Below are 23,190 nucleotides of genomic sequence, written 5' to 3' on the forward strand. Positions count from 1 at the left end.
TGTATTTCAAAGTGCCAAGAAAGGTTTGGATTAACCTGAAGATAAGCAAATAATGACTGAATTTCATTTTTTTGGCTGAACTACTTCTTTTATTCCACCTCTCTAAGTCTGGCCAATAAATTTGATTTCCTCTCTGTTCTTTTTTATTTCTCTCAATTTCTTCTTCAACTTCACGTGTTTTTAAATGCCTTGTTCTGTCACAATCCCCCTCTCTCTCCTCCTTTCTCTGTGGTTGTCTCTCTTGCTCTTTTCTCCTCTTTCTCCAACTCTTTCTATCCCCATCCCTTTCTTTCCCCATCCCTCCTTCCTCTTTCTCTCAGCATGGCCGAACAGACTTTTCATGGGATGGAATCAATGTAAGTGTTGTGAATATCATTCCTCCATTCCTTTCCTTTCGTTATTTTTCTCTGAATCACAGTAGCTGTCTTCTATCTCACACACCATTCCTTCGTTTGATCCGTCTCTCTTTTGGTGTGCCGTAGTAGCTAGACGTAGTAGTTGCGGATGTAAATGACCAAAAACTACACTTCCCATCATGCAAGTGAACAGAAATGAAAAAGCAGGCTGTTGGGAAATGTAGTTTCACAACCTCTAGAAACCACTTTTGCTAACTTTCTACCTAACTTCTCTCATCACCTCTTTTCTTTCCATTAAAATACCATGCCAAAATTTTGCATTTCATCTCTGCTCTGGGCCGCCTCCTGCTCCATCACAACCATCTATTTCTTCATCTTTCCCATTTTTCTCTCTTGAATGCCTTCCTTCATTTCAGTTGTCCATGGAGGACACAACCTCAATCCTCCCTCGGCTGAAGAAGAGGAACTCCAACGCCTATGGAATCGGCGCTCTGGCTAAGTCCTCTCTGACAGGTGTGTCAGGTGTGTGTCTGTCCTGTGAAATGGTAAACTGACCCCATGTTGACTCCAGACTGAGCTGGAGGAGATGGAGCCAACATGGACCCTTGTGGGTTTCCCTTTTCACCACCCGTTTCCATTTACAACACTCTCCAATGGCTCGTGCCATTGGTGATTTCCAAGATCCAAGTAAGAGTAGATCCCTGAAAAGAAAGCGATATGCTTCCCACAATGCATTGTCATACGGCTTTTCATTTTATCCTAAGCGGTGGTTGATGGGAGAGGCAGGTTTTTTGTATGTAAAGTGCTTGTGAAGTGCGGAGATCAGTCAGTGTGTTGTCTCGTAATACAGTACTGTCGTTTCTCAGACTCCTGTATCTGTGTTTTTGTAGTACTGTTGTGTGCAGTGCAGTGTATTTCCTTCTCTGAAAGATGCTTTCTTCAACTTTAATAATTCATGTGCATCATTTCATTAGGCATTACCTAAGAGCTTAAGAGACTTTTGAATTATCTCTGTATGCTTGCACTAATGCACTGGTGAAAAATATGTATATATAGATTGTGTTCATAAGGCAAAGAGCAATTGATTTTTTTTTCTCAGTATCTTCAAGGCTCCACACAGAATTCACTGGTATTCAAACAGATCGTTACAGCCTGGCTTTAGTATATCACAGATGCAGCTTTATTGAATAAGCTGAAACTAATAAAAGAAAATGCAGAAGAAAGTGTAGGCTATTATTGTTTGTAGATCTTCATTAGTGTGGAAAGAAGTCATTCCAGCAAGACAAATTCCCACCCCTTGTCACTAAAACGTGATTATTTATTTTTCCAGACCATAACCATCTGCATCTCATTATGGAAGTCATTTTCATTTCCTTACCTCAGACTAAATTCTACACATTTTTATCACCAACAGAAACATTATAACACAGCACACGGAGAGGTTGTGTTGGCTGTAAAAACATCAAAGGATAATTAAAAATGCCTTTTATCATTTTAACAGACAAGATTTTATTAGAATCTTTACATACCTCATTTTAAAAGTGAGAATTCTAGACCTGGAATTCTACACTCTAACACCAAGCTCTGAAATATTTTATTGGGTAGACACTGTGATAACATTTTTTTTTTATTATTTGTTTTAATATTATTAAATTCTTATGCTTAATCTTTTTCCAGTAAATCACAAGACTAGTAAAGTCATGTAAATTATGCATTCACTCTCTCTCTCTCAAAAAAAAAAAAAAACATACGTTAATGTAAATATTTGCGGAAGCCCGTTTCCACCACTGAAAAAAAGATGTAAAAAAGAAACATAAAAATAAAAAAAAAAAATGTAAAAAAACATAAAAAAGAGGTTAAAGTCAGAATTGCAAGATAAAAACTCACAATTCAGACTTTTTTCTCAGAATTGCATGATATAAACTTACAATTGCGAGTTATAAAGTCAGAATTGCGAGATATAAACTTACAATTCTGACTCTTCTTGAAATTGCATGATATAAACTCATAATTGAGAGGAATCAAGTCAAAATTGCATGATAAAAACTCACAATTCAGACTTTTTTTTTCTCAGAATTATGTGATATTAATTCATGCACTTTCAAGAAAAGTCAGAATTGTACATTTATATCTCGCAATTCTGACTTTTATTGAAAGTACATGATATAAACTCATAACTGAAAGAAATAAAGTCAGAATTGCAAAATAAAAAGAAATGTATAAAAACAATTCAGTTTGTATCATGCATTTCTGAGAAAAAAATGCGATGTGTAAACTTAGCAATTACAAGAAAAAAAGTCAGAATTGTGAGATAAGAGCTGTTAACTTTTTTTATTTTTATATTTTTTATTCATTGGCGAAAACAGGTTTTCATAATTATTAGTACTGAAAGTTTTTTTTTTTTTTTTTTTAAATAGGTTCCCTGATGCACATCCAACTCAAGAAATTGTAATAATTTTAAGTACTTCTTTTAACTAGGAGTGTTCATAGATTAAAATAAAGTGAGCTACTTTCTCAAATTATTTCCTATAAAGATGTAGCGTAATTTGTTACTTTTTGCTACATTACATAAAACAATAAAGTAATTCATAACTATCAAAATATATGTTACCTGGACCACAAAACCAGTCATAAGTGTCAGTTTTTCAAAACTGAGATTTATACATCGTCTGAAAGTTAAATAAATAAGTTTTCCATTGATGTATGTTTGTTAGAATAGGACAATATTTGGCTGAGATACAACTATTTGAAAATCTGCTATCTGAGGGTGCAAAAAATCTAAATATTAAGAAATTTGACTTTAAAGTCTTAGCATGAAGTTCTTAGCAATGCATATTACTAATCAAAAATTAGGTTTTGCTATATTTACGGTAGGAAATTTACAAAATGTCTTCACGGAACATGATTTTTATTTAATATTCTAATGACTTTTAGCATAAAAGAAAAAACAATCATTTTGACACATACAATGTATTGTTGACTATTGCTACAAATATGACTGGTTTTGTGGTCTGGGGTCACATATGTACTTTTAGTTAACAATAATAATCAGTGAAACTAAAACAATCACCACAGATAAAAAAAAGATAAAGACAGGCACTTAGTAACTTAGTCGAGCAGATAGGCTAATGGATAATGGATCTGTAGTGCAACTTCTGAGCACGCTATTCCTATTCCCAATTTCCATGTTACATCCACTCATATACCCCATATAGTCTTTGAGCAGGTGACCTCATACTGTAAAGCTACTTAATTTTCTTCTCTCTTCTTTCCCCCTCTTTCTCTCCACAATCTAAAAAACGTCCTCTTATCCCATCATCCGCCCTCTGTCTGTCCGTCCACTCCAGGAGTGACTCGTTCTATGAAGGACAAGGTGACTAAGCCGACAGCGATGGCCCAGGGGCGTGTGGCCCACATGATTGAGTGGCAGAGCTGGGGCATGCAGACGGTGGGCGTGGGGGGCAGAGGAGCAGGACGCACCTCCAGTCTGCACCTCCAACAAGAGCGCAAGCTGGAGAATGACGCATACAGCGACCTCAGTGACGGAGAGAAGGAGGCTCGCTTCGCTGCAGGTGAGAGACAGAGCGTTTGATAGATAGAAAGACCAACACATCTACAAATCTTGTGCTTAGAAAGTGCTGAAGATGCACAACATATAAATTGTTGTAGATTCAATGTCCCAGTTATCAGACATTTTTACTTGTAGATAAATTACTCAGGGCTGAATGGGGATGTTCTTTTTTAAAACTGTATCATCTAAACTGGCATTATAGTTAAATATACACTGACCAAAATTATAAACGCAACACTTTTGTTTTTGCCCCTATTTTTCATGAGCTGAACTCAAAGACCTAAGACTTTTTCTATGTACACAAAAAGCCTATTTCTCTCAAAAATTGTTCAAAAATCTGTCTAAATCTGTGTTAGTGAGCGCTCATTTGCCGAGATAATTCATCCACATCAACAGGTGTGGCATATCAAGATGTTGATTAGACAGCATGATTATTGCACAGGTGTGCCTTAGGCTGGCCACAATAAAAGGCCACTCATAAATGTGCAGTTTTACTGTATTGGTGGGGTCCGGTGGGGTCCGGTGGGGTCCGGTGGGGTCCGGTGGGGTCAGGGGGTCCGAAAACCTGTTAGTATCTGTTCTGACCACCATTTGCCTCACGCAGTGCAACACATCTCCTTCGCATAGAGTTGATCAGGTTGTTGATTGTGGCCTGTGGAATGTTGGTCCACTCCTCTTCAATGGCTGTGCGAAGTTGCTGGATATTGGCAGGAACTGGAGTGAGCTGTTGTATACGCTGATCCAGAGCATCCCAAACATGCTCAATGGGTGACATGTCCGGTGAGTATGCTGGCCATGCAAGAACTGGGATGTTTTCAGCATCCAGGAATTGTGTACAGATCCTTGCAACATGGGGCCGTGCATTATCATGCTGCAACATGAGGTGATGGTCCTGGATGAATGGCACAACAATGGGCCTCAGGATCTCGTCACGGTATCTCTGTGCATTCAAAATGCCATCAATAAAATGCACCTGTGTTTGTTGTCCATAACATATGCCTGCCCATACCATAACCCCACTGCCACCATGGGCCACTCGATCCACAACGATGACATCAGCAAACCACTCACCCACACGACGCCATACACGCTGTCTGCCATCTGCCCTGTGCAGTGAAAACTGTGAGGTGGATGGATTATCTCAGCAAAGGAGAAGTGCTCACTAACACAGATTTAGACAGATTTTTGAACAATTGAAAACCGGTCTCAGACGATCTTGGAGGTGAAGATGCTGGATGTGGAGGTCCTGGGCTGGTGTGGTTACACGTGGTCTGTGGTTGTGAGGCCGGTTGGATGTACTGCCAAATTCTCTGAAACGCCTTTGCAGACGGCTTATGGTAGAGAAATAAACATTCAATTCATGGGCAACAGCTCTGGTGGACATTCCTGCAGTCAGCATGCCAACTGCACGCTCCCTCAAAACTTGCAACATCTGTGGCATTGTGCTGTGTGATAAAACTGAACATTTCAGAGTGGCCTTTTATTGTGACCAGCCTAAGGCACACCTGTGCAATAATCATGCTGTCTAATCAGCATCTTGATATGCCACACCTGTGAGGTGGATGAAGTATCTCTGCAAAGGAGAACTGCTCACTAACACAGATTTAGACAGATTTGTGAACAATATTTGAGAGAAATAGGCCTTTTGTGTACATAGAAAAAGTCTTAGATCTTTGAGTTCAGCTCATGTAAAATGGGAGCAAAAACAAAAGTGTTGCGTTTATAATTTGTGTATTAAACGTAAAATTATAATTCATACAAAAATGAAAATTCTGTCATCCTTTACTCACCTCATGTCATTCCAAACACTGACTTTCATTGTATATTTTGTCTATACAATGGAAGGCAATGGGAAGCAAAACTGTTTGGTTACCAACATTCTTGTGTGTTCAACAAAAGAAAGAACATCTGGGTTTTGGAATGACACAAGTCTTGCTGAACTGTGTTGAGCTAGGCAGTCTGTTGTTATTTGGTAGAGCATCAGGTGTGAGAGACAGCACTATCCATATTAAGTTCACCTGCTCCCATCTGCTGCTGAAAGCAGTAAATCAGGCTGAATGCATCATCATACCTTATTTATGAGTACGAGAATGCTGGGAATGTGTCTGGGTTGTTTGCCACCATTTCTTATTCATGACACCATCTCTGAGATGACGAGGCTTCTTTATAATATTTCCACAGTCAGGTGACAGTGATTAAAGTTCAGGAGTGAGAACAACCAGTGGACGTCAAGATTTATTTATTTATTTATGATGTTTTTTTTTTTTATGTGTCCTTGAATTGATCTGTTACAGACTCTAATTTAAACTGGGAAAAAGTATCAAGGAATTAATTAGTTAAGGATCTAAACTGTTAAAATAAAAAAAAAATATGTACACTCTAAAAAAGCTGGGTTAAAAACAACCCAGCTTGGGTTATTTGGCAACCCAGTTCTAGGTAAATATTGGACAGAACACATGCTGGATTTTTTTTTTTTTTTTACCCAACATGCTGGGTTGCTTTATTTAAGTGAACTATTGTTTAAAAATTATTATATTGTTGGCTTAAAATGGGCTGAAACTTCACACTCAGAATTACAGAGGCAACAGCAATAATCAAAAGATGAACATTTATTATTAACCGAAAACACCCATGGACAAAAATATAAGACAAATTGAATTTATTTGGGTGAATACAGTGAATAACGTGGCGACAGAAAATGTCTATACTTATTTCTGTTTGCAGTAGCGTCGCATACTGTGCTGTAACATATACATTATTTTGATAATTAGTCGAAAAAAAGTTATATCTGATTCTGTTTCATAGAACTTAATAAAAATAATATATTGAGATTTAATATTCATATATTTTCTGTCCAGTTTTATTGTTACTTTCAATAAACATGGTTATTTTATTAGCTTGTGATTTTTTTTTATTCAGTATCATTAAAATTATTGAGTTAAATTAAAAAGTCTTACAAAATGACTATATTATTTAATAAAATAAATAATTATTACAAAGCAGTTTCAGTTTCGGCCAAGAATTTTCATTTCAGTAAACGTTTTCAGGGTGATACAAGACCCCACTGTGAAATTATCGTGCTTATTATACTCACTAAAAAATGTTGGGTTAAAAATAACCCAACTAGTAACCCAACTATGGGTTGGTATAGCACCTTCCCATCTATGGGTTATTTTAACCCAATGAATTGGGTTAAAATCCAGTTGGGTTAAAAGTAACCCAACAGTTGAGTTAATTATTTAGATTCATTTATATCAGTTTTTATTTATTTATTTATTTATTTATTAATAAAAATACACTATAACACTACTTTGTTTTCAAATAAATATTTTGTTTATTTAAATATGCAAATAATTTTTTTACAAATATATTTTTAAATGTAAAACAGTCATACTGCAAATGTTTACAAAATAAGTGTACAAGAATGTGAAAATATAATACATTCAAAACACACAAATATGCACATACAACTGACATATTTTCAAGATGTACACTGAATTCAAAACCAACAAATGTGACTCTGGTCCACAAAATCGTCATAAGGGTCAAGTTTTTTTGTATTTTATAAATGTAAACATCATCTGAAAGCTCAATAAATAAGCTTTCTATTAATATGTGGTTTGATAGGATAGAACAACTATTTGAAAATCTGGAATCTGAGGGTGCAAAAAAATCTAAATATTGAGAAAATTGCAAAGTTATTAGCAATACATAGCAATACATTAGCAATACATTCAGTTTCGATATACTTATGGTAGGAGATATCTTCATGGAACATGATCTTTACTTAATGTTCTAATGATTTTTGGCATGAAAGAAAATTTGATAATTTTGACCCATGCAATGCAATTTTGGCTATTTCTGCAAATGTACCCATAATACTTATGACTGGTTTTGTTGTCCAGGGTCATAAATGTGTATCAATTCATATTTATTTATATCAACACATACAAATGTGCAAAAATAAAACAAACATAACATACAAACCTTTATCAATAAAACAAAAATAAAAAATCATAAACACAAGTAATAATAATCATAATAATAATAATAATAACAATAATAAAAATAAAACTAAGTAAATCTGCTGGCTGCTGGACTTGCTGATAATCAGCAACATAAAAAGTTTTTACTGATCAATAAATACAAAGTTTCTAAGGAAGAGGTAACGTGTTGAAGGAACTCCTGGAATATTAAAGCTGCAAATGAGTGCAGGGGGCTTTGGGTAGTTGATGTCATACATGTAGAAATGTTTGAAACACAGATCCACTGCTTGTAGTAAGGTCTTCTGTTCCACTGCTTCACCGTTGAAAATGCTCAAAACTTGGGAGGAGTTCTTAGAGTTAGTGCAGCAATGCTGGTGTCATCCGGTTGCATAAAACTTCCTTCATTGACTCCTTCCTCTGTGATAAGATGAAGCAGAAGAAGAAACATTTTACAGATAAACTAGAAAATTTTTCATAATTGTTGGAAAACCTACACTACTAATCAGAAGTTTTTGAACAGTAAGATTTTTAAAGAATTCTTTTCTACTCACTAAGCCTGTATTTATTTGAGCCAAAATACAGTAAAAGCAGTAATATTGTGAAATATTTTTACTATTTTAAATAACTGCTTTCTATTTTAAAAGCTTTGAAGAGACTGGACAATTACATTTTAAAATATATTCAAATAGAAAGCAGTTATTTTAAATGCTGTTTTGGATCCTGAAATGCTGGATCAAATAAATGTAGGCTTAGAGAGAAGGGAATTCTTTAAAAACATTAAAAATCTTGCTGTCCAAAAACTTTTGACTGGTAATGTATATGGATCACTAATATAAATGGTTTACTTACCTTGAAATATTTCAGTTAATTGGCATGTGGATGTTTAATGTATGAGATTCCACTGTTGTAGTTGTCCCTTCACCCAATGTCTAAAAATAAGTAAAAACACATTTAGTACACATTTAAAAACATGCATCTGTCATAGCTTTATATGAGAAATGGCTGTAATTAGAGGCGATTTTAATATATGCATAACAATATTCAATGTAAATAAACCATAAATACACATTTAGTGTTATTACAATTAGTGCTCGCTTTCCAAACAACTGACGCTTGCCCTGTTTTGAGCAGCAGGCGTCGCCGTTGTGTCACGAACGATTAGAAGCAGTGAATCATTTTGCGAAGCGATTCGTTTAATTGATTCGAAACTTTGAAAAGCTTCGTTTCTCCCATCACGTCTTTCTTTTGGGAAAATCTGATTATTTTTAGACTTTTCTAACAGAGAATTCACTGAATTTGAGCGCATCTCTCTGAGCTGCCGCTGAGATAACGTTACATACTGGACCGAAGTTGAAAGGTCCGTGCGGCGCGGTTCTCAACACCAATGTGTCATTTAGCATTAGCCATTTCCCATATAAAGTTAAATGTGATAACCATTATTGCGACCAAACAAGTAGTAAGAAACCGTATGTCTAGATCCCCTCATCAGCTGTAAAATAATATTAAACCTGTAGTAATAGTAGACGGTGATTTCAGTAACATAAGTGGTCTTATATACATTTCACCATACATTATTAACTTTAGGTTACTGTAATACATCTCTAAATAGTTTTACAACTTTCTGCTAATTTTTATTTACTTTATTACTGCTAGCGACCTAACTGGGACAGCTAAGTTAACGTTAAAGTTATTCGTTTACAATCGAGCTCATTCTCCGCAGTTACGTTAAAATACACTGACTAAAGGAAACTACAAGTTTGTTAAAAAAAACAAACATACAACAACAAAAGTTCAATTTTGAAGTGCATTTCACGTTCTTCTTATAAGTATAATGTTATAAGAGTTATTAAAACACTATTACTCACCTCACACTGATGCAGCAGCAGCTTCTTCTGTCGTCAGACACCGTCGACCGTTAAAATTTGAACTGTCGCGGCGGGAACCAATTAAACCCAACGCTGGGTTATTATTAAAAACAACCCAACGATGTTTAAAAAAATAACCCAACGTTTTAGAAAATAACCCAACACAGTGACCCAATATGTGTAACCCATCTATTGGGTTAAAAAAATAACCCATCTATTTTTACTGTGTACGGCTACTTGCCACATATGTAAAGAATTTAACACAAAATATGAATTTCATCGTTTTGATTGAATTTTTTTTATTGCAAAAGGGGGGCCTAGCAGAAAAAGTTTGGGAACGACTGCCATAACTGACCCTTCGCAAAAACCCGCCCTGCTTAGTTACTGTTGCTATATCTGACAAACAGTGCCACTCTCACATTACACATCATGTTCTAATGCAGTGAAAAATACATTGTAAAGCAAAGAGAAAACTGACAACACACTGACAGACAGACAAGACGAAGCAGGTTCATTCTGCTATGTCTCAGCTTTAAAATGTTGTCTTTTTTTAAGAAATTCAAACAATAAATACCATTTTGTAGCTCTTTAATGTGTTGTGACAGATCACTGTATTGCCTTATTATTAGATCAGTCGACACAGGAACCATCTTAACTTAAAGCACAAAAAAAAACATGAATGAACGTTTTTTATTTCAACTGCGGAAAGAGGTCAGTACAAACAATTTCCACCAAAGTTAATCTACTCTCCTGTCTGATTTGTTCGTCGAACAAAATGCCGGATTCTGCATTATGATTGGTCAGATTGTCTGTCAATCAAGCTGTTTCCTTTCAGTAGCTGAATAGCAATAATATCTACAGAATACAAGCAAGTATCAATACACAATATGTATTCATAAATACAACTGTCCTGTGTTAAGACTTACTTATTCTTACTATAAAACTTATGTATTTTTATGCCCAACAATAAACAATCTAATTCTGAATTTTGTCAGGTGTGCTTCAGCAGTTTGCAATCTCTGAGGCAACGCTGCTGGCCTGGAGCTCAATGGATGGCGAGAGCACAAGTGTTGGATCTAATCAGGGGAGCGTAGCCCACCTGAGCGAGGCCAACCAGGAAAGCATCACCAGCCGAGGTACTGACTACATTTCCCAGCATGCACTTGCAGGTTCACAGAATTACTGTGTCCCTTCCTACTGCGCTTTAGGCTGAAAACTCTGGAATAAAATCAATTTAGCAACACAACTTCCATGTCACAGTGTGAACTCTGATGAGTGCTGCAATTATTCAGGCAACGTGCTGTCATAAACCACAATTAAACACTTTCTCTCAACAACTTAGCTCATCTTTCCATCTCAGCTCAAAGAATATGTGAAGAAACCCATGACTAATTCCGTAACGACTGAAAAATTAGACATTTTCTTTTGTTTTCCTTTTATTTAGTCCTACGCGAAGAGGTTTTTCTAAGAAGTAAGCTTTTTATTGAAGGCCCCCTGGAGAGAGGGTGGGATTGCTATATTGCAGCTGATTTGAAATGCAGTGCACATTGGGTTTTGAATAAATGAATAACTAGAGGTCAGGGACCCGTGACTCTCAGGAGAACGAGAACTAATCCACTGAACAGTTCAGTACAGCCTTACAGACTCACATGAGAGCTCAGAACAACCAAAGCCATCTGCATGCCGAATGACAACATGTAACAGACAGATAATGTGATAATTATGTCATATACTATAGGCAGAGGTGTAATAAAACTCCAACTAGTTTCGCAGGCTCGGAAGTTTGGAACAAAAGGTATTTGTAAATCCAGATGGTGCTTTCTCATCAACATCTGGAACATGTGTGCCACAAATCAAAGAACGTAAGAATGTAACCTGATTTCCAGCACCAGATAAAGAGTAAAATATGCTCTGCTCAAGAACCTAATGTACAAAAATGAATTAACAGATATATATTATATTATATTATATTATATTATATTATATTATATTATACTATAGTATAGTATAGTATAGTATAGTATAGTATACTTCAAAGGTTTTTGGTCTTTAGTATTTTTGTAAATATTGTTCACCAAGGGTTTTGTTTGCATTAATAACAGAATTTTGTGACATATTGTAATTTAATATAACATGTTTTCTATTTTAGTATTTTTTAATATATGCATTATTTTCTTATATTTTATATATTAAAATAAAAAAATAAAATAAAATCTATTTTAATCATTTTTACTCTAGTTTTGAAGTAAATTTTACTTCAGTGTTCAGTGTCACATCCTTCATTGTAATGCTGATTACTGGTTATTATCAGTGTTACAATGGAAACCATAACACATTATTTATTTATTTATTTATTTATTATTATTATTTTTGATAAATAGAAAGTTCAAAAGAACACAATTTATTTGAAATAGATTTTTTATAATAATGTAGGTCTTTTCTGTAACTTTTGATCAAATTAATGCCTCTTTGCTGAATAAAACGTTTATTATATTATATTATATTATATTATATTATATTATATTATATTGTTAAAAATTTTAAATCAAAATTGTTCGATGATTTGGAATGGAATGGGTAAGAAAAGCATTTATTTGGTCAAAAATAGAGTAAAAAAAAAGTGATATTTTGAAATATTGTTACAATTTAAAATAACTGTTGTATATTTTATTATATATTTTAAAATGTAATTTATTCCTGTGTTTGCAAAGCTGAATTTTCAGCATAATTACTCCAATCTTCAGTGTCACATGATCTTTCAGAAATCATTCTGATTTATTATCAATGTTGGAAACAGTTGTGCTGCTTAATTTATTTATTTATTTTTTTAAACCTGTGATACTTTTTTTCAAGATTATTTGATGAATAAAACATTAAAAAGAACATCATTTATTTAAAATAGAAATCTTTTGTAACAATATACATTATTGTTTAAAGTTTGGGGTCAGTAAATTTTTATCTTTCTTTCTTTTCTTTATTTTTGTACATCAAAGAATCCAGAAAAAATTATCACAGGTTCCAAAAAAATATGTTTCCAACATTGATAATAAATCAGCATAATAGAATGATTTCTGAAGGATCATGTGACACTGAAGACTGGAGTAATGAAGCTGAAATTCAGTTTGCATCATAGAAATAAGTTTTAAATTTTATTTTAAATTAAATTATTAATTTATTATTAATTATTAATATATTAAAATATTTTTAAATTGCAGTAATATTTTATAATATCACTTTTTTCTGTCTGTTTAATTAAATAAATGGAACCTTGATGAGCATAAAAGACTTTAAAAAACATTAAAGATCTTACTAATCCTCAAACCGTTGAACAGTACATTATATTATAGTAAAAATTACTGATAAGTTTCAAAGAAAAGAAGTTTCAAAGAAAAAAAAAACTTTTTGTTACCCTAAGTGTTTCTGCTAATTGTATTTACACTTATTAGTTTTATAGTATTGCATGATTTCTCTTGAGTCACCTGTATTATAATCATTTGTGAGTCAAGTTGTTTGCTGTAGAGCACAAATCAGTCATGTATGGGGTTTCATTCCAGTTAGGATTCCGCCATAGAAGCTCTATAGAGAGAAAAAGGCCAAGAGAAGAATAAACTCAGTGGGCAGTCTGTGTACGAGGGAGTGTTGCTATGCCACATTACAAAACCATTTCCTCAGTAAATAAAGAATCTCATTTCTGCCCTGCCGGAGGGCTGAAATGAGTGAACACTCATTTTAATTTCACAATGATGGCCATGGGGTATGCTGAGGCAAGAGATTTCACCCACAGAAATAGAGTGTGCAGTTCTTATTATTCAACATTGTTTTATAATCGGATATAATTTAGAAAATATCTTGCTGTTGCATGCAGATGAGGCTGAAAAGTCACAGAATTTGGCTCAAAGAGAAAATAATGGAAAAGGCTTTGTTATGGACGTGGGCTCAAATATATTAACATATGCACATTGTGTCCAATCAAAGCATCATAAAAGTGTTTTTAAAAGCTTTGACTAGAACATAAAAGTGAATCTAAAAGCATTCAAATAATGAAACATGTAAAATAATAGAATTTAGTTTACAGCTATGGTGTACTATAGAATCCTTTATTTTATTGCTGATGAATATTTTATTTTTACTTTGAAGTTCTTAAGGCTCTGATCAATAATGATTATTACACGGCTCTCTAGAAAACTTGATTTTGATAGTATTGGTAATGTATTTCATTCATACTGTAGCTGTGCTACTTTCATTTCTCTCGTCACTATGAGTTTTCTTTCTTCTGGCGTAATAAAAGAATTTCTACTCAGATCAATAATTCATGTCCATTTTATATTTATTTGGTAAGTAGCAATGTAATAATCACCAGACGACAACTCAGGCTGTGTGAAAAATGATCTAAGATTTAAAACTAGGATACAATATACCGAACGTTACCCTTTAAGTTTTCATTTGTAATATTTTCTTTCTATTCCTCCGTCTCTTGCAGACCAGATAGTGCACCATTCCTCTGCAGAGGTGTGGCCTCACAATTACGTCTCCCAGGGTCTTTACTGCCTTTCTTCCTCTGATGCTTGGGAGCCAATTAGTAATGAACAGTCAGGTGTGGCGTCTCCTGCCACCGGTTCATATGTCATGGCTGTCGGGAACGAGGGAGGATATGACCCAAATGCAGCAGCTCACTTCCTGTCCCAACAGCAACAGCAGCAGTATCAGAACCAGTTACAGCAGATCCAGCACCTGCATCAGATCCAGCAATACCAGCAGCAACAGCTCCTGCAGTATCAGCAACAGCAACAGGTGAGTGAGAAAACTACAACTCCCAGAAGCCACTGTAACAGCAGCAGGTGCGTTATACAGGTCATAAAACTACAAATCCCATAAGGCCAGTGCACACTGCATGCGTAAGCAGTGCGTAAGCTGTGCACTGTTTATTTCATCACCCACATTAACAGACACAAAAAACACGATCTGTCCAGATTTAACAATTTATTCAAAAGTGCAATTCATTGACTTGCGCTGAAAGAATAGATGATCAGAATGTTTGTAATTTCTGCAGTAAAATTCATTTTGATTTTTTTATGGGGATGTAGTCAAATATTGTAGTGTGAATAAAACAATTCAGTTCTTGAAAATAAACCGTTTAGTTGTTTTACATACTCTTTCATTATTGTTTTCTTGTTAAAAAAAAAAAAATGAATATGTTAAATAATGGTTGAAAAAAGAAAAAAATGGTAACACGTTATGCTAAAGACCTCTTTGTTATTTAGTTAATTAACAAACAATAAGCAATACACGTTACAGTATTTTTAATCTTTATGAACAATAGTTAATAAAAATAACACTGTTTATTGTTAGTTAATATTAGCTCACATTCATTCAATAATATTAACAGAAACTATTTTTAATTTTAATAATTTTTTAGTAAAATTTAAATGAGCATAAACTAAGATTAATAAATATTTTAAAAGGTTAATAATATTCAAAAATAATTAATAAATCTTATTAGTTAACGTTAGTTAATTAACCATCAGTAATCAGTACGTTACAGTATTTTTTTCATTTTTATTAACATTAGTTAATAAAAATAACTTTATTGTTAGTTCATATTAGCTCATGTTTATTAAATAATATTAACAGATATGACTTTTAATTTTTAATAATTAATTAGTAAAATTAAAATTAAGATCAACTAAGATTAATAAATCTTTAAAATGATTAATAAACCCTATTAGTTAATGTTAGTTAATTAATCAACAATAATCGATACGTGTTACAATATTTTTTATCTTTTTTAATATTAATTAATAAAAATAACTTTATTTTTAGTTAATATTAGCTCATGTTTGTGATTACAGATTATTAACAGATACAACTAACATAAACTAAAATTAATAAATCTTTAAAAGGTTAATAATCTTCAAAACTATTTATAAATCTTATTAAACATTAATTAACCGACAATAATAAATACATGTATTATAGTATTTTTAATATTTATTAATATTAGTTAATAAAAATAGCTGTTTCTTGTTAGTTCATGTTAGCTCATATTTAATTAATAATATTAACAGATACAACTTTTAATTTTAATAATTTATCAGTAAAATTGAAATTAAGATTAACTAAGGTTTAAAATCTTCTAAAAAGTTTTTGATCTTCAAAACTATTAATAACTATTATTAGTTAACGGTAGGTAATTAACCAGCAGTAATCAATACATGTGTTACAGTATTTTTTTTTTTTTTTTATCTTTATTAATATTAGTTATATTTTTATTGTTAGTCCATATTAGCTGATGTTCATTAAATAATTTTAATAGATACAAATTTTAATTTTAATAATTTGTTAGTAAAATTGATTTTTACTTGATTTACTTGAAAATTGATTTTTTAAAGATTAATACATTCTTTTCAAAATCTTTTTCATAGTTAACCAGTATTGCCAAGTCTGCGGTTTTCCCACGGAATTGGGCTACCTTAACGCCGTTGCTGCGGGTTGTTTTTCATGTCTGTGGGTTTAAGAGACACCAATAACGTCATATTTAGCCCCTGGAATGTGAATTTACCAGAGGAACCCAGAAAAAAACAGTATTTTACACCTCAGATTGCGATTTTTAACGGGGGATCCCCCTCAAAACGTGATAGGGCTAGTTTTGGGCTAGTTTTGAGTAGAAATTTAATGGATTTTGTTGTGAAAACTTGACAACCCTGTAGTTAACTAATGTTAACAACCATAACCTTAAAGGAGAAGTCCACTTCCAGAGCAACAATTTACAAATAATGTACTCACCCCCTTGTCATCCAAGATGTTCATATCTTTCTTTCTTCAGTCATAAAGAAATTATGTTTTTTGAGGAAAACATTTCTACATTTTTCTGCATATAATGGACTGATATGGTGCCACGAGTTTGAACTTCCAAAATGCAGTTTAAATGCGGCTTCAAACGATCCCAAATGCGGTTGTAAATGATCTCAGCCGAGGAAGAAGGGTCTTATCTAGCGTAACGATCGGTTATTTTAATAAAAATAATACAATTTCTATAATTGTTAATGCCAAACGCTCGTCTTGTCTTACTCTGCCTGGACTGTTTGTGTTCCGGTTCATGGCAGTGTTTGATCTTCTTTGCATTTTTTTAATGAAAATAACCGATCATTTCGCTAGATAAGACCCTTCATCCTCGGCTGGGATCGTTTACAACCGCATTTGGGATCGTTTGAAGCCTCATTTAAACTGCATTTTGGAAGTTCAAAATTGGGGCACCATACCAGTCCATTATATGGAGAAAAATTCCTAAATGTTTTCCCTTTACCATAATTTCTTTACGACTGAAGAAAGAAAGACAGGAACATCTTGGATCACAATGGAGTGAGTACAATATATGTAAACCTTTGTTTTGGAAGTGGACTTCTCCTTTAATGTAAAGTGTTATTGAAATAATTAAACAAACCTCCCAATAATCCTTTCATAATTCATGGCTATTATGAATTTCTCAACGTGGAAACCCAGAAATCACTTATTTTTTGTACAAAGCTTTATTATGTAGCAGAAGCACTGTCATTGTGAAAGCAAAATGTGCACCTTTAGCGCTTCACTTCAGTGTGAAGCAGGGATAAAAGAAGTCTCCACATCATCGTCTCCTGTAACAGAGGAGTCATAAAATGTATCCTCCATATGCTTCTGCAACAACAGTTTGTTGGCACATTAACATAAGACTCCCATAAGGCTGTGCTGCAACAGATCGTATATTAGTATCAACAACAGGTGAGTTACAAAACTACCATTCCAATTAGTATCTACTGCAACAATGTCTCTTGCTCACATTGGTGTTGAACAGCACAGGCCCCAGTGGTCATTTCAACAGCCGCCTCAGGATCAGCAGTGAGAGCAGTAAAAACTTAATCAGGTTCCATCATTCAGCCATTAACTGGAAACCATTGATCGCAACAGTAATTGCTCGCTGGAGCAAAAGGGGAATCAAACTATACAAACCCCATCAGCCATTGCAGTAGTAATGCAACAGAGCAAAAATCAGGTTCTGAAAGTAAAAAATCTTTTTATGTCTTTATCTTTTAATCTCTTAAAAAAAAAAATCACACTTTTATTTGTTTATTGCTTAAATCGAAGTTTATCATTTTGTTGCTTTTGGTTTTGTTCATGTCAATTTTTTGGAATGAAAGACATAAATGGGAAAAAGAGTCAGCTGACACTGAGTAGCTTGCACTCTATTACCGCAATGGAAACTTGAGTTGTTTTTCTGTCTATTTGCAGATGTTTGAGCAAAGACTACAGAGTGCCACTCACTCTTTACAAGCTACTCCCAACAGCACCATCCACAGCCTGCCGCCTCTTACTCACCCGCCATTAGTGGATCTGTGGGGGGGCAGCGCAGACAGAGGCCTATCAGGCAGACATGGTGGGCTACATGGGAATGCCTGTGACAGTAGATGGAAATCTGACAGCCCCCACAGAGGAGGTGACGACAGATCACTCACCTTTACTGGAAGCCCAGGAGGAGGAAGAGATCAAAGTGAGTGGGGGGAAAAAATATAAAATGACACTTAAGCCACACACTGAAAACTAAATATCAAATGACATCTGTTTGTTTTGAGACTCTTTCCTCAGAACAAACATATTTGGAAATTTCTCTTGACCAACTGGTCCCAGCATGATTTTTAGTGTATGTATGAAGTCAGTTCCCTCAAGTTCACACAGGAGTCATAGCAGAGTAACTACAGGTGTAGTTCATCACACTAACATGATTTACTTACAATGGACAACTACACAGTGCCACTTTGATGCTTTTAACTGTGATGAGACAGATCGCTGTAACGCTATAACATTCAAGCAACACATAGCGCATGTCTCTATAACTTTAATACAAGTTATAGCACAAAATAAACATGAATGAACATCAGAAGGTATGTTAAAGATACAGTGTAGCTTACTAAAATGTAATATGTCTCATGTAATCACTCAATCAGTGTTTCAGCCATGAAAAGACAAAAAAAGCAGCTTATGAACAATATGTCACTCGTTAGTTGGCTATATTAAAAAAACACTTAAGACGAGGTTATTTACTTGAAGACAGGTATTTATGAAAATGGTAACACTTTACGATAATGTGTCTTTTGTTGACATTACTTAATGTATTAACTAAAATAAACAAACAATGAACAATACATTTATTACACTATTTATTAATATTTTGTTAATGTCATTTAATATAATTAATATAATTATATTTAAAGATTAAATATTATAATAAAGATTAATATTATAAATATTATAATTAATTTAATATAATATTTAATATAGTCGTTCGTTGTTTGTTCATGTTAGTTCACAATGCATTAACTAATGTTAACAAACACAACTTGTAGTTTTAATAACACATTGTAAATTCTGGAATTAACATTAACTAAGATTAATAAATGCTGTAGAAGTATTGCTCATTCTTAGTTTATAGTAACTAATGTTAACTAATGAAACTTACTGTGAAGTGTTACCATAAAAACTATGTTGCAATGTTTAGTTACACTTTATGTTAAGGTGTCCTTATTACAGTGTAATTATGCATTTAAGTATTAAGTAATATTAATCAACTACATATACTTACTATATGGATAGGGTTATGATTAGGGTTTGATTTAGGGTTACTTGCATGTAATTATGCATAATTGTTATTATAATAGTAAGTACACGTAACGTGTAACAAGGACACCTTAAAATGAAGTGTTACCCAAATTTTTATGCAGTCATTTAATTTAAATTAAATTTTATTATTATTATTTTTTTGTTTGGAGTAATTATCTAAAAAATAGCAGTTGAATATAATACCTCTGTTGTTAATTTTAACCTTTAATATAATATAATACCATTTTAGTTGGTATAGTTAATAACACTGAAGTTGTTGTTTTTTTCCTTAAGCAATCGGTATCGGCAGATATTATTCTGGATAATCAGCTGAGAAATTCAGTATCAGTGCATCTCTAATAAATATTAGATGAAAACTGTAAACCTACAAAGAAATTTATTTAACGGTTTACGTTAACCTAAAGGAGAGGTCCACTTCCAGAACAAAAATTTACAGATAATGTACATACCCCCTTGTCATCCAAGATGTTCATGTCTTTTTTTCTTCAAGCTATAAAAAAATTATGTTTTTTGAGTTAAACATTTCAGGATTTTTCTCCATATAATGGACTGATATGGTGCCCCGATTTCGAACTTCCAAAAACCAATTTAAATGTGGCTTCAAACAATCCCAAATGCCATTGTAAACGATCCCAGCCGAGTAAGAAGAAGGGTCTTATCTAGCAAACCGATCGGTTATTTTCATTTAAAAAATACAATATAAATACTTGTTAATCTCAAACACTCGTCTTGTCTTGCTCTCCCTGAACTCTGTGTATTCTGGCTCAAGACAGTTAGGGTATGTCGAAAAGCTCAGATCGTATTTTCTCCCTCAGCTTCAAAAATCATTTCAAAATCATCCTACATCACTGCAGAAGTACCGACCCAGTCTTTGCAAAGTAAACACCCTCAACTAAAAAGGTAAAATAGTGATATAAGACTATTTTAAAGCTGAGGGAGTACATGAGATGGGAGTTTTATGACATACCCTAACTGTCATGAACCAGAAAAAAACAGTTCAGGCAGAGTAAGACAAGATGAGCGTTTGACATTAAAAAGTATATAAATTATTATATATTTATGAAAATAACCAATCGTTTTGCTAGATAAGACCCTTCTTCCTCGGCTGGGATCGTTTACAACCACATTTGGGTTTTAAAGCTGCATTTAAACTGCATTTTGGAAGTTCAAAATTAGGGCACCATATCAGTCCATTATATGGAGAAAAATCCTGAAATGTTTCCCTCAAAAAACATAATTTCTTTACGGCTGAAGAAAGAAAGACAGACATAAACATCTTGGATGACAAGGGGTGAGTACATTATCTGTCAATTTTTGTTCTAGAAGTGGACTTCTCCTTTAAATTAAATAGTACATAAATAATAATACAACTAAACATAGTCTTATTTGAGTAGTATATTGTGTCTATTCTTGTGCCATTTAAAATCTAACAAACATCTTTTTTTCATTTCAGTGAAAAGTATACTTGTCCATTTGTGTTGTTGTTTTGTTGTACAGTAAATTTGTCCAGTCTTTTGGGGGCGATGTATATTTTAGATATAATTTATATTGAATCTAAGTGCTGAACAGTGCCACGTAGACTTATGATGTTGAGCATCCAAAAGAAATGTCAAAATGTCAGCACCAAAATCTCTGGGGAACAGCATCTCAGCAGACAGTTAGTATGGAAAAACAGTTTTTTGGAAAAGCTATTTCTGTCAGCAGCTGGAAATATATAAATCCTGTCTAAGTTTTCAGTAACTCTTCTTGCTGTTGGAATCAGGTATGAGTCACAGTTTGAGTCAGTTCTTAGAGCTACAGTGTGTAACTTTTCCAGTACTGAAGTCTGTAATTTCTGTGCCAACAGCACCACCAAAAGGAACTGCAAAAATAATGACTGTTTTCAGACAGGTTTTTCAAACACTCTACTGTTTATTTAAGTCCCAAACAAATGTTCATGTCTCAGGCCCGGCCACTAAACAAAATTACAAAACAAATGTTTTGTAATTTCGTTTAGTGCCACTGTTGTCACAGAAATTACACACTGCAGCTGTAAACAGGAAATGACATGTACCCACTCTAACATCCGGCCTCTTTTCCAGGAGGAAGAGATTACGTTATGTATGGAACCAGAACCAGTGACATTAATTCCTTCTCCAGTAACGCAGAGAGAGGAAGTGACCTCAACAGGAGGAAGCAGTCCGGGTCAAGCCCCTGGAGAATTCAGCACAGAGCGCAAGGCGTCTGATGTCTCACCATCTGTAATTGAAGAGCTTGAAGAAAAGGAGGAGTCAGAATCCTCGCCTGCTGATGTCACGGCAACCAACTAAGTGGGCGGCGTGAGACTCGAGCTGGTTTTGACAGACATTTCAATCAGCATAATCAAACAATATCAACTCCTATTTCAGGAACCATACACCATTGTGATGGAATTCAAGTGACTGCTCGAACCCAAAATGGAAAAGCAGAACTGAACGTTACTGCACTGCTTACGTGAACACTTTTTTTTGTAAGCCTTATATTATGGATGTCTGAAAAAGGAAGGCACAGAATGGGACTGGGAAAGGACAGAATGAGGAAAACCAAGTTGGAGGTATGTAATTCAGGATGATGAATATGAAGAACATTCGGTTAAATATGTGCATGCTTTTACAAGGAGTGATGGCACTCGTTATTCAAAATAAAGAAACTATAGTTAATAAACCATAATGATGATAATAATATGATTATTTTCTAAGAAAACAACAAAAAACGAAATACATAATTGTAAAATAGACAGTAACACAAGCTTCTTCAGCCCATGCCCTTCTGAATTTCAGTTCCCACACACCATGAGATATCAAACACACTCAATACAAGCAAATTCTCTCTTTTCCTCTTTAGTTTTCACCCTGTATACTTACAGACACACTACTTCATAAATAAAAGACCAGATTTGGCAGTTTATGACACTGCTGGGAGAAATACAGGTTCAATACACAAGTTTCTGTGCTGTGAAACATAAAAATCAATTGAGACAAACCACTTCACAAGCTAAACAGTTCTGTCCGCTGTTTATTCAATATGTAAGGTGTTCAAAACCTCATAGACTCAGAGAAACAAACAGATGTATATTTTATGCACCATTCAGAAGTTTGGGGTTGGTAAGATGTTTACAGTGTTTTTAATAGAACCCTCTTTTGGTCACCAAGTCTGGATTATTTGATTAAAAATGGAATAAAAAACAGAAATGTTATGAAACATTACATTTTAAAACAAGTGTTTTCTATTTTATTTGATTGTAATAAAATCTTTGATGGCAAAAATAAATTTTCAGCATCAGTGCTCCAGTGTTCAGTGTCACATGATCCTTTAGAAAACATTCTAATATGCTGATTCGCTGCTCAAGAATGATTTCTTATTATTATATCATTCTTAAAAACAGTTGTGCTGCTTAAAGGGATAGTTCACCCAAAAATGAAAATTTTGTCATTTAAGGAGAAGTCCACTTCAAGAACAACAATTTACAAATAATTTACTCACCCCCTTGTCAACCAAGATGTTCATGTCTTTCTTTCTTCAGTCGTAAAGAAATTATGTTTTTTGAGGAAAACATTTCAGCATTTTTCTCCATATAATGGACTTGATTGGTGCCCCGATTTTAAACTTCCAAAATGTAGTTTAAATGCAGCTTCAAAGGGCTCTAAATGATCCCAGCCGTCATTTTTTTCGAAAAATTTAAATTTGTATACTTTTTAAGCAAAAATGGCTCGTTCTTGAACAATTCGTTCATTTTGAACGAATCT

General features: G+C 33.8%; 1 protein-coding gene and 1 long non-coding RNA gene across 2 annotated transcripts in view; one reads left to right on the forward strand and one right to left on the reverse strand.

The window, feature by feature from the left end:
* fam131bb (family with sequence similarity 131 member Bb) overlaps positions 1-22,990 on the forward strand; it is a 56,859-nt gene extending 33,869 nt beyond the window's left edge. The window contains 7 exon segments of the mRNA XM_051132109.1: positions 773-878; positions 3,704-3,928; positions 10,774-10,914; positions 14,259-14,569; positions 18,041-18,148; positions 18,150-18,299; positions 21,508-22,990. Of these exon segments, the coding sequence (XP_050988066.1) occupies positions 773-878; positions 3,704-3,928; positions 10,774-10,914; positions 14,259-14,569; positions 18,041-18,148; positions 18,150-18,299; positions 21,508-21,735 (1,269 nt within the window). The 3' untranslated portion in view covers positions 21,736-22,990.
* Positions 7,511-9,995, reverse strand: LOC127178925 (uncharacterized). Its single transcript, XR_007829455.1, has 3 exons — positions 9,779-9,995; positions 8,763-8,842; positions 7,511-8,330 (listed from the first exon to the last, which is right to left on the reverse strand). It is a non-coding gene; the product is annotated as an uncharacterized LOC127178925 (long non-coding RNA).
* Positions 22,991-23,190: the final 200 nt, after the last annotated feature.

This window comes from Labeo rohita, chromosome 16 (genome assembly GCF_022985175.1).
Source record: "Labeo rohita strain BAU-BD-2019 chromosome 16, IGBB_LRoh.1.0, whole genome shotgun sequence".
NCBI classification, from domain to species: domain Eukaryota; kingdom Metazoa; phylum Chordata; class Actinopteri; order Cypriniformes; family Cyprinidae; genus Labeo; species Labeo rohita.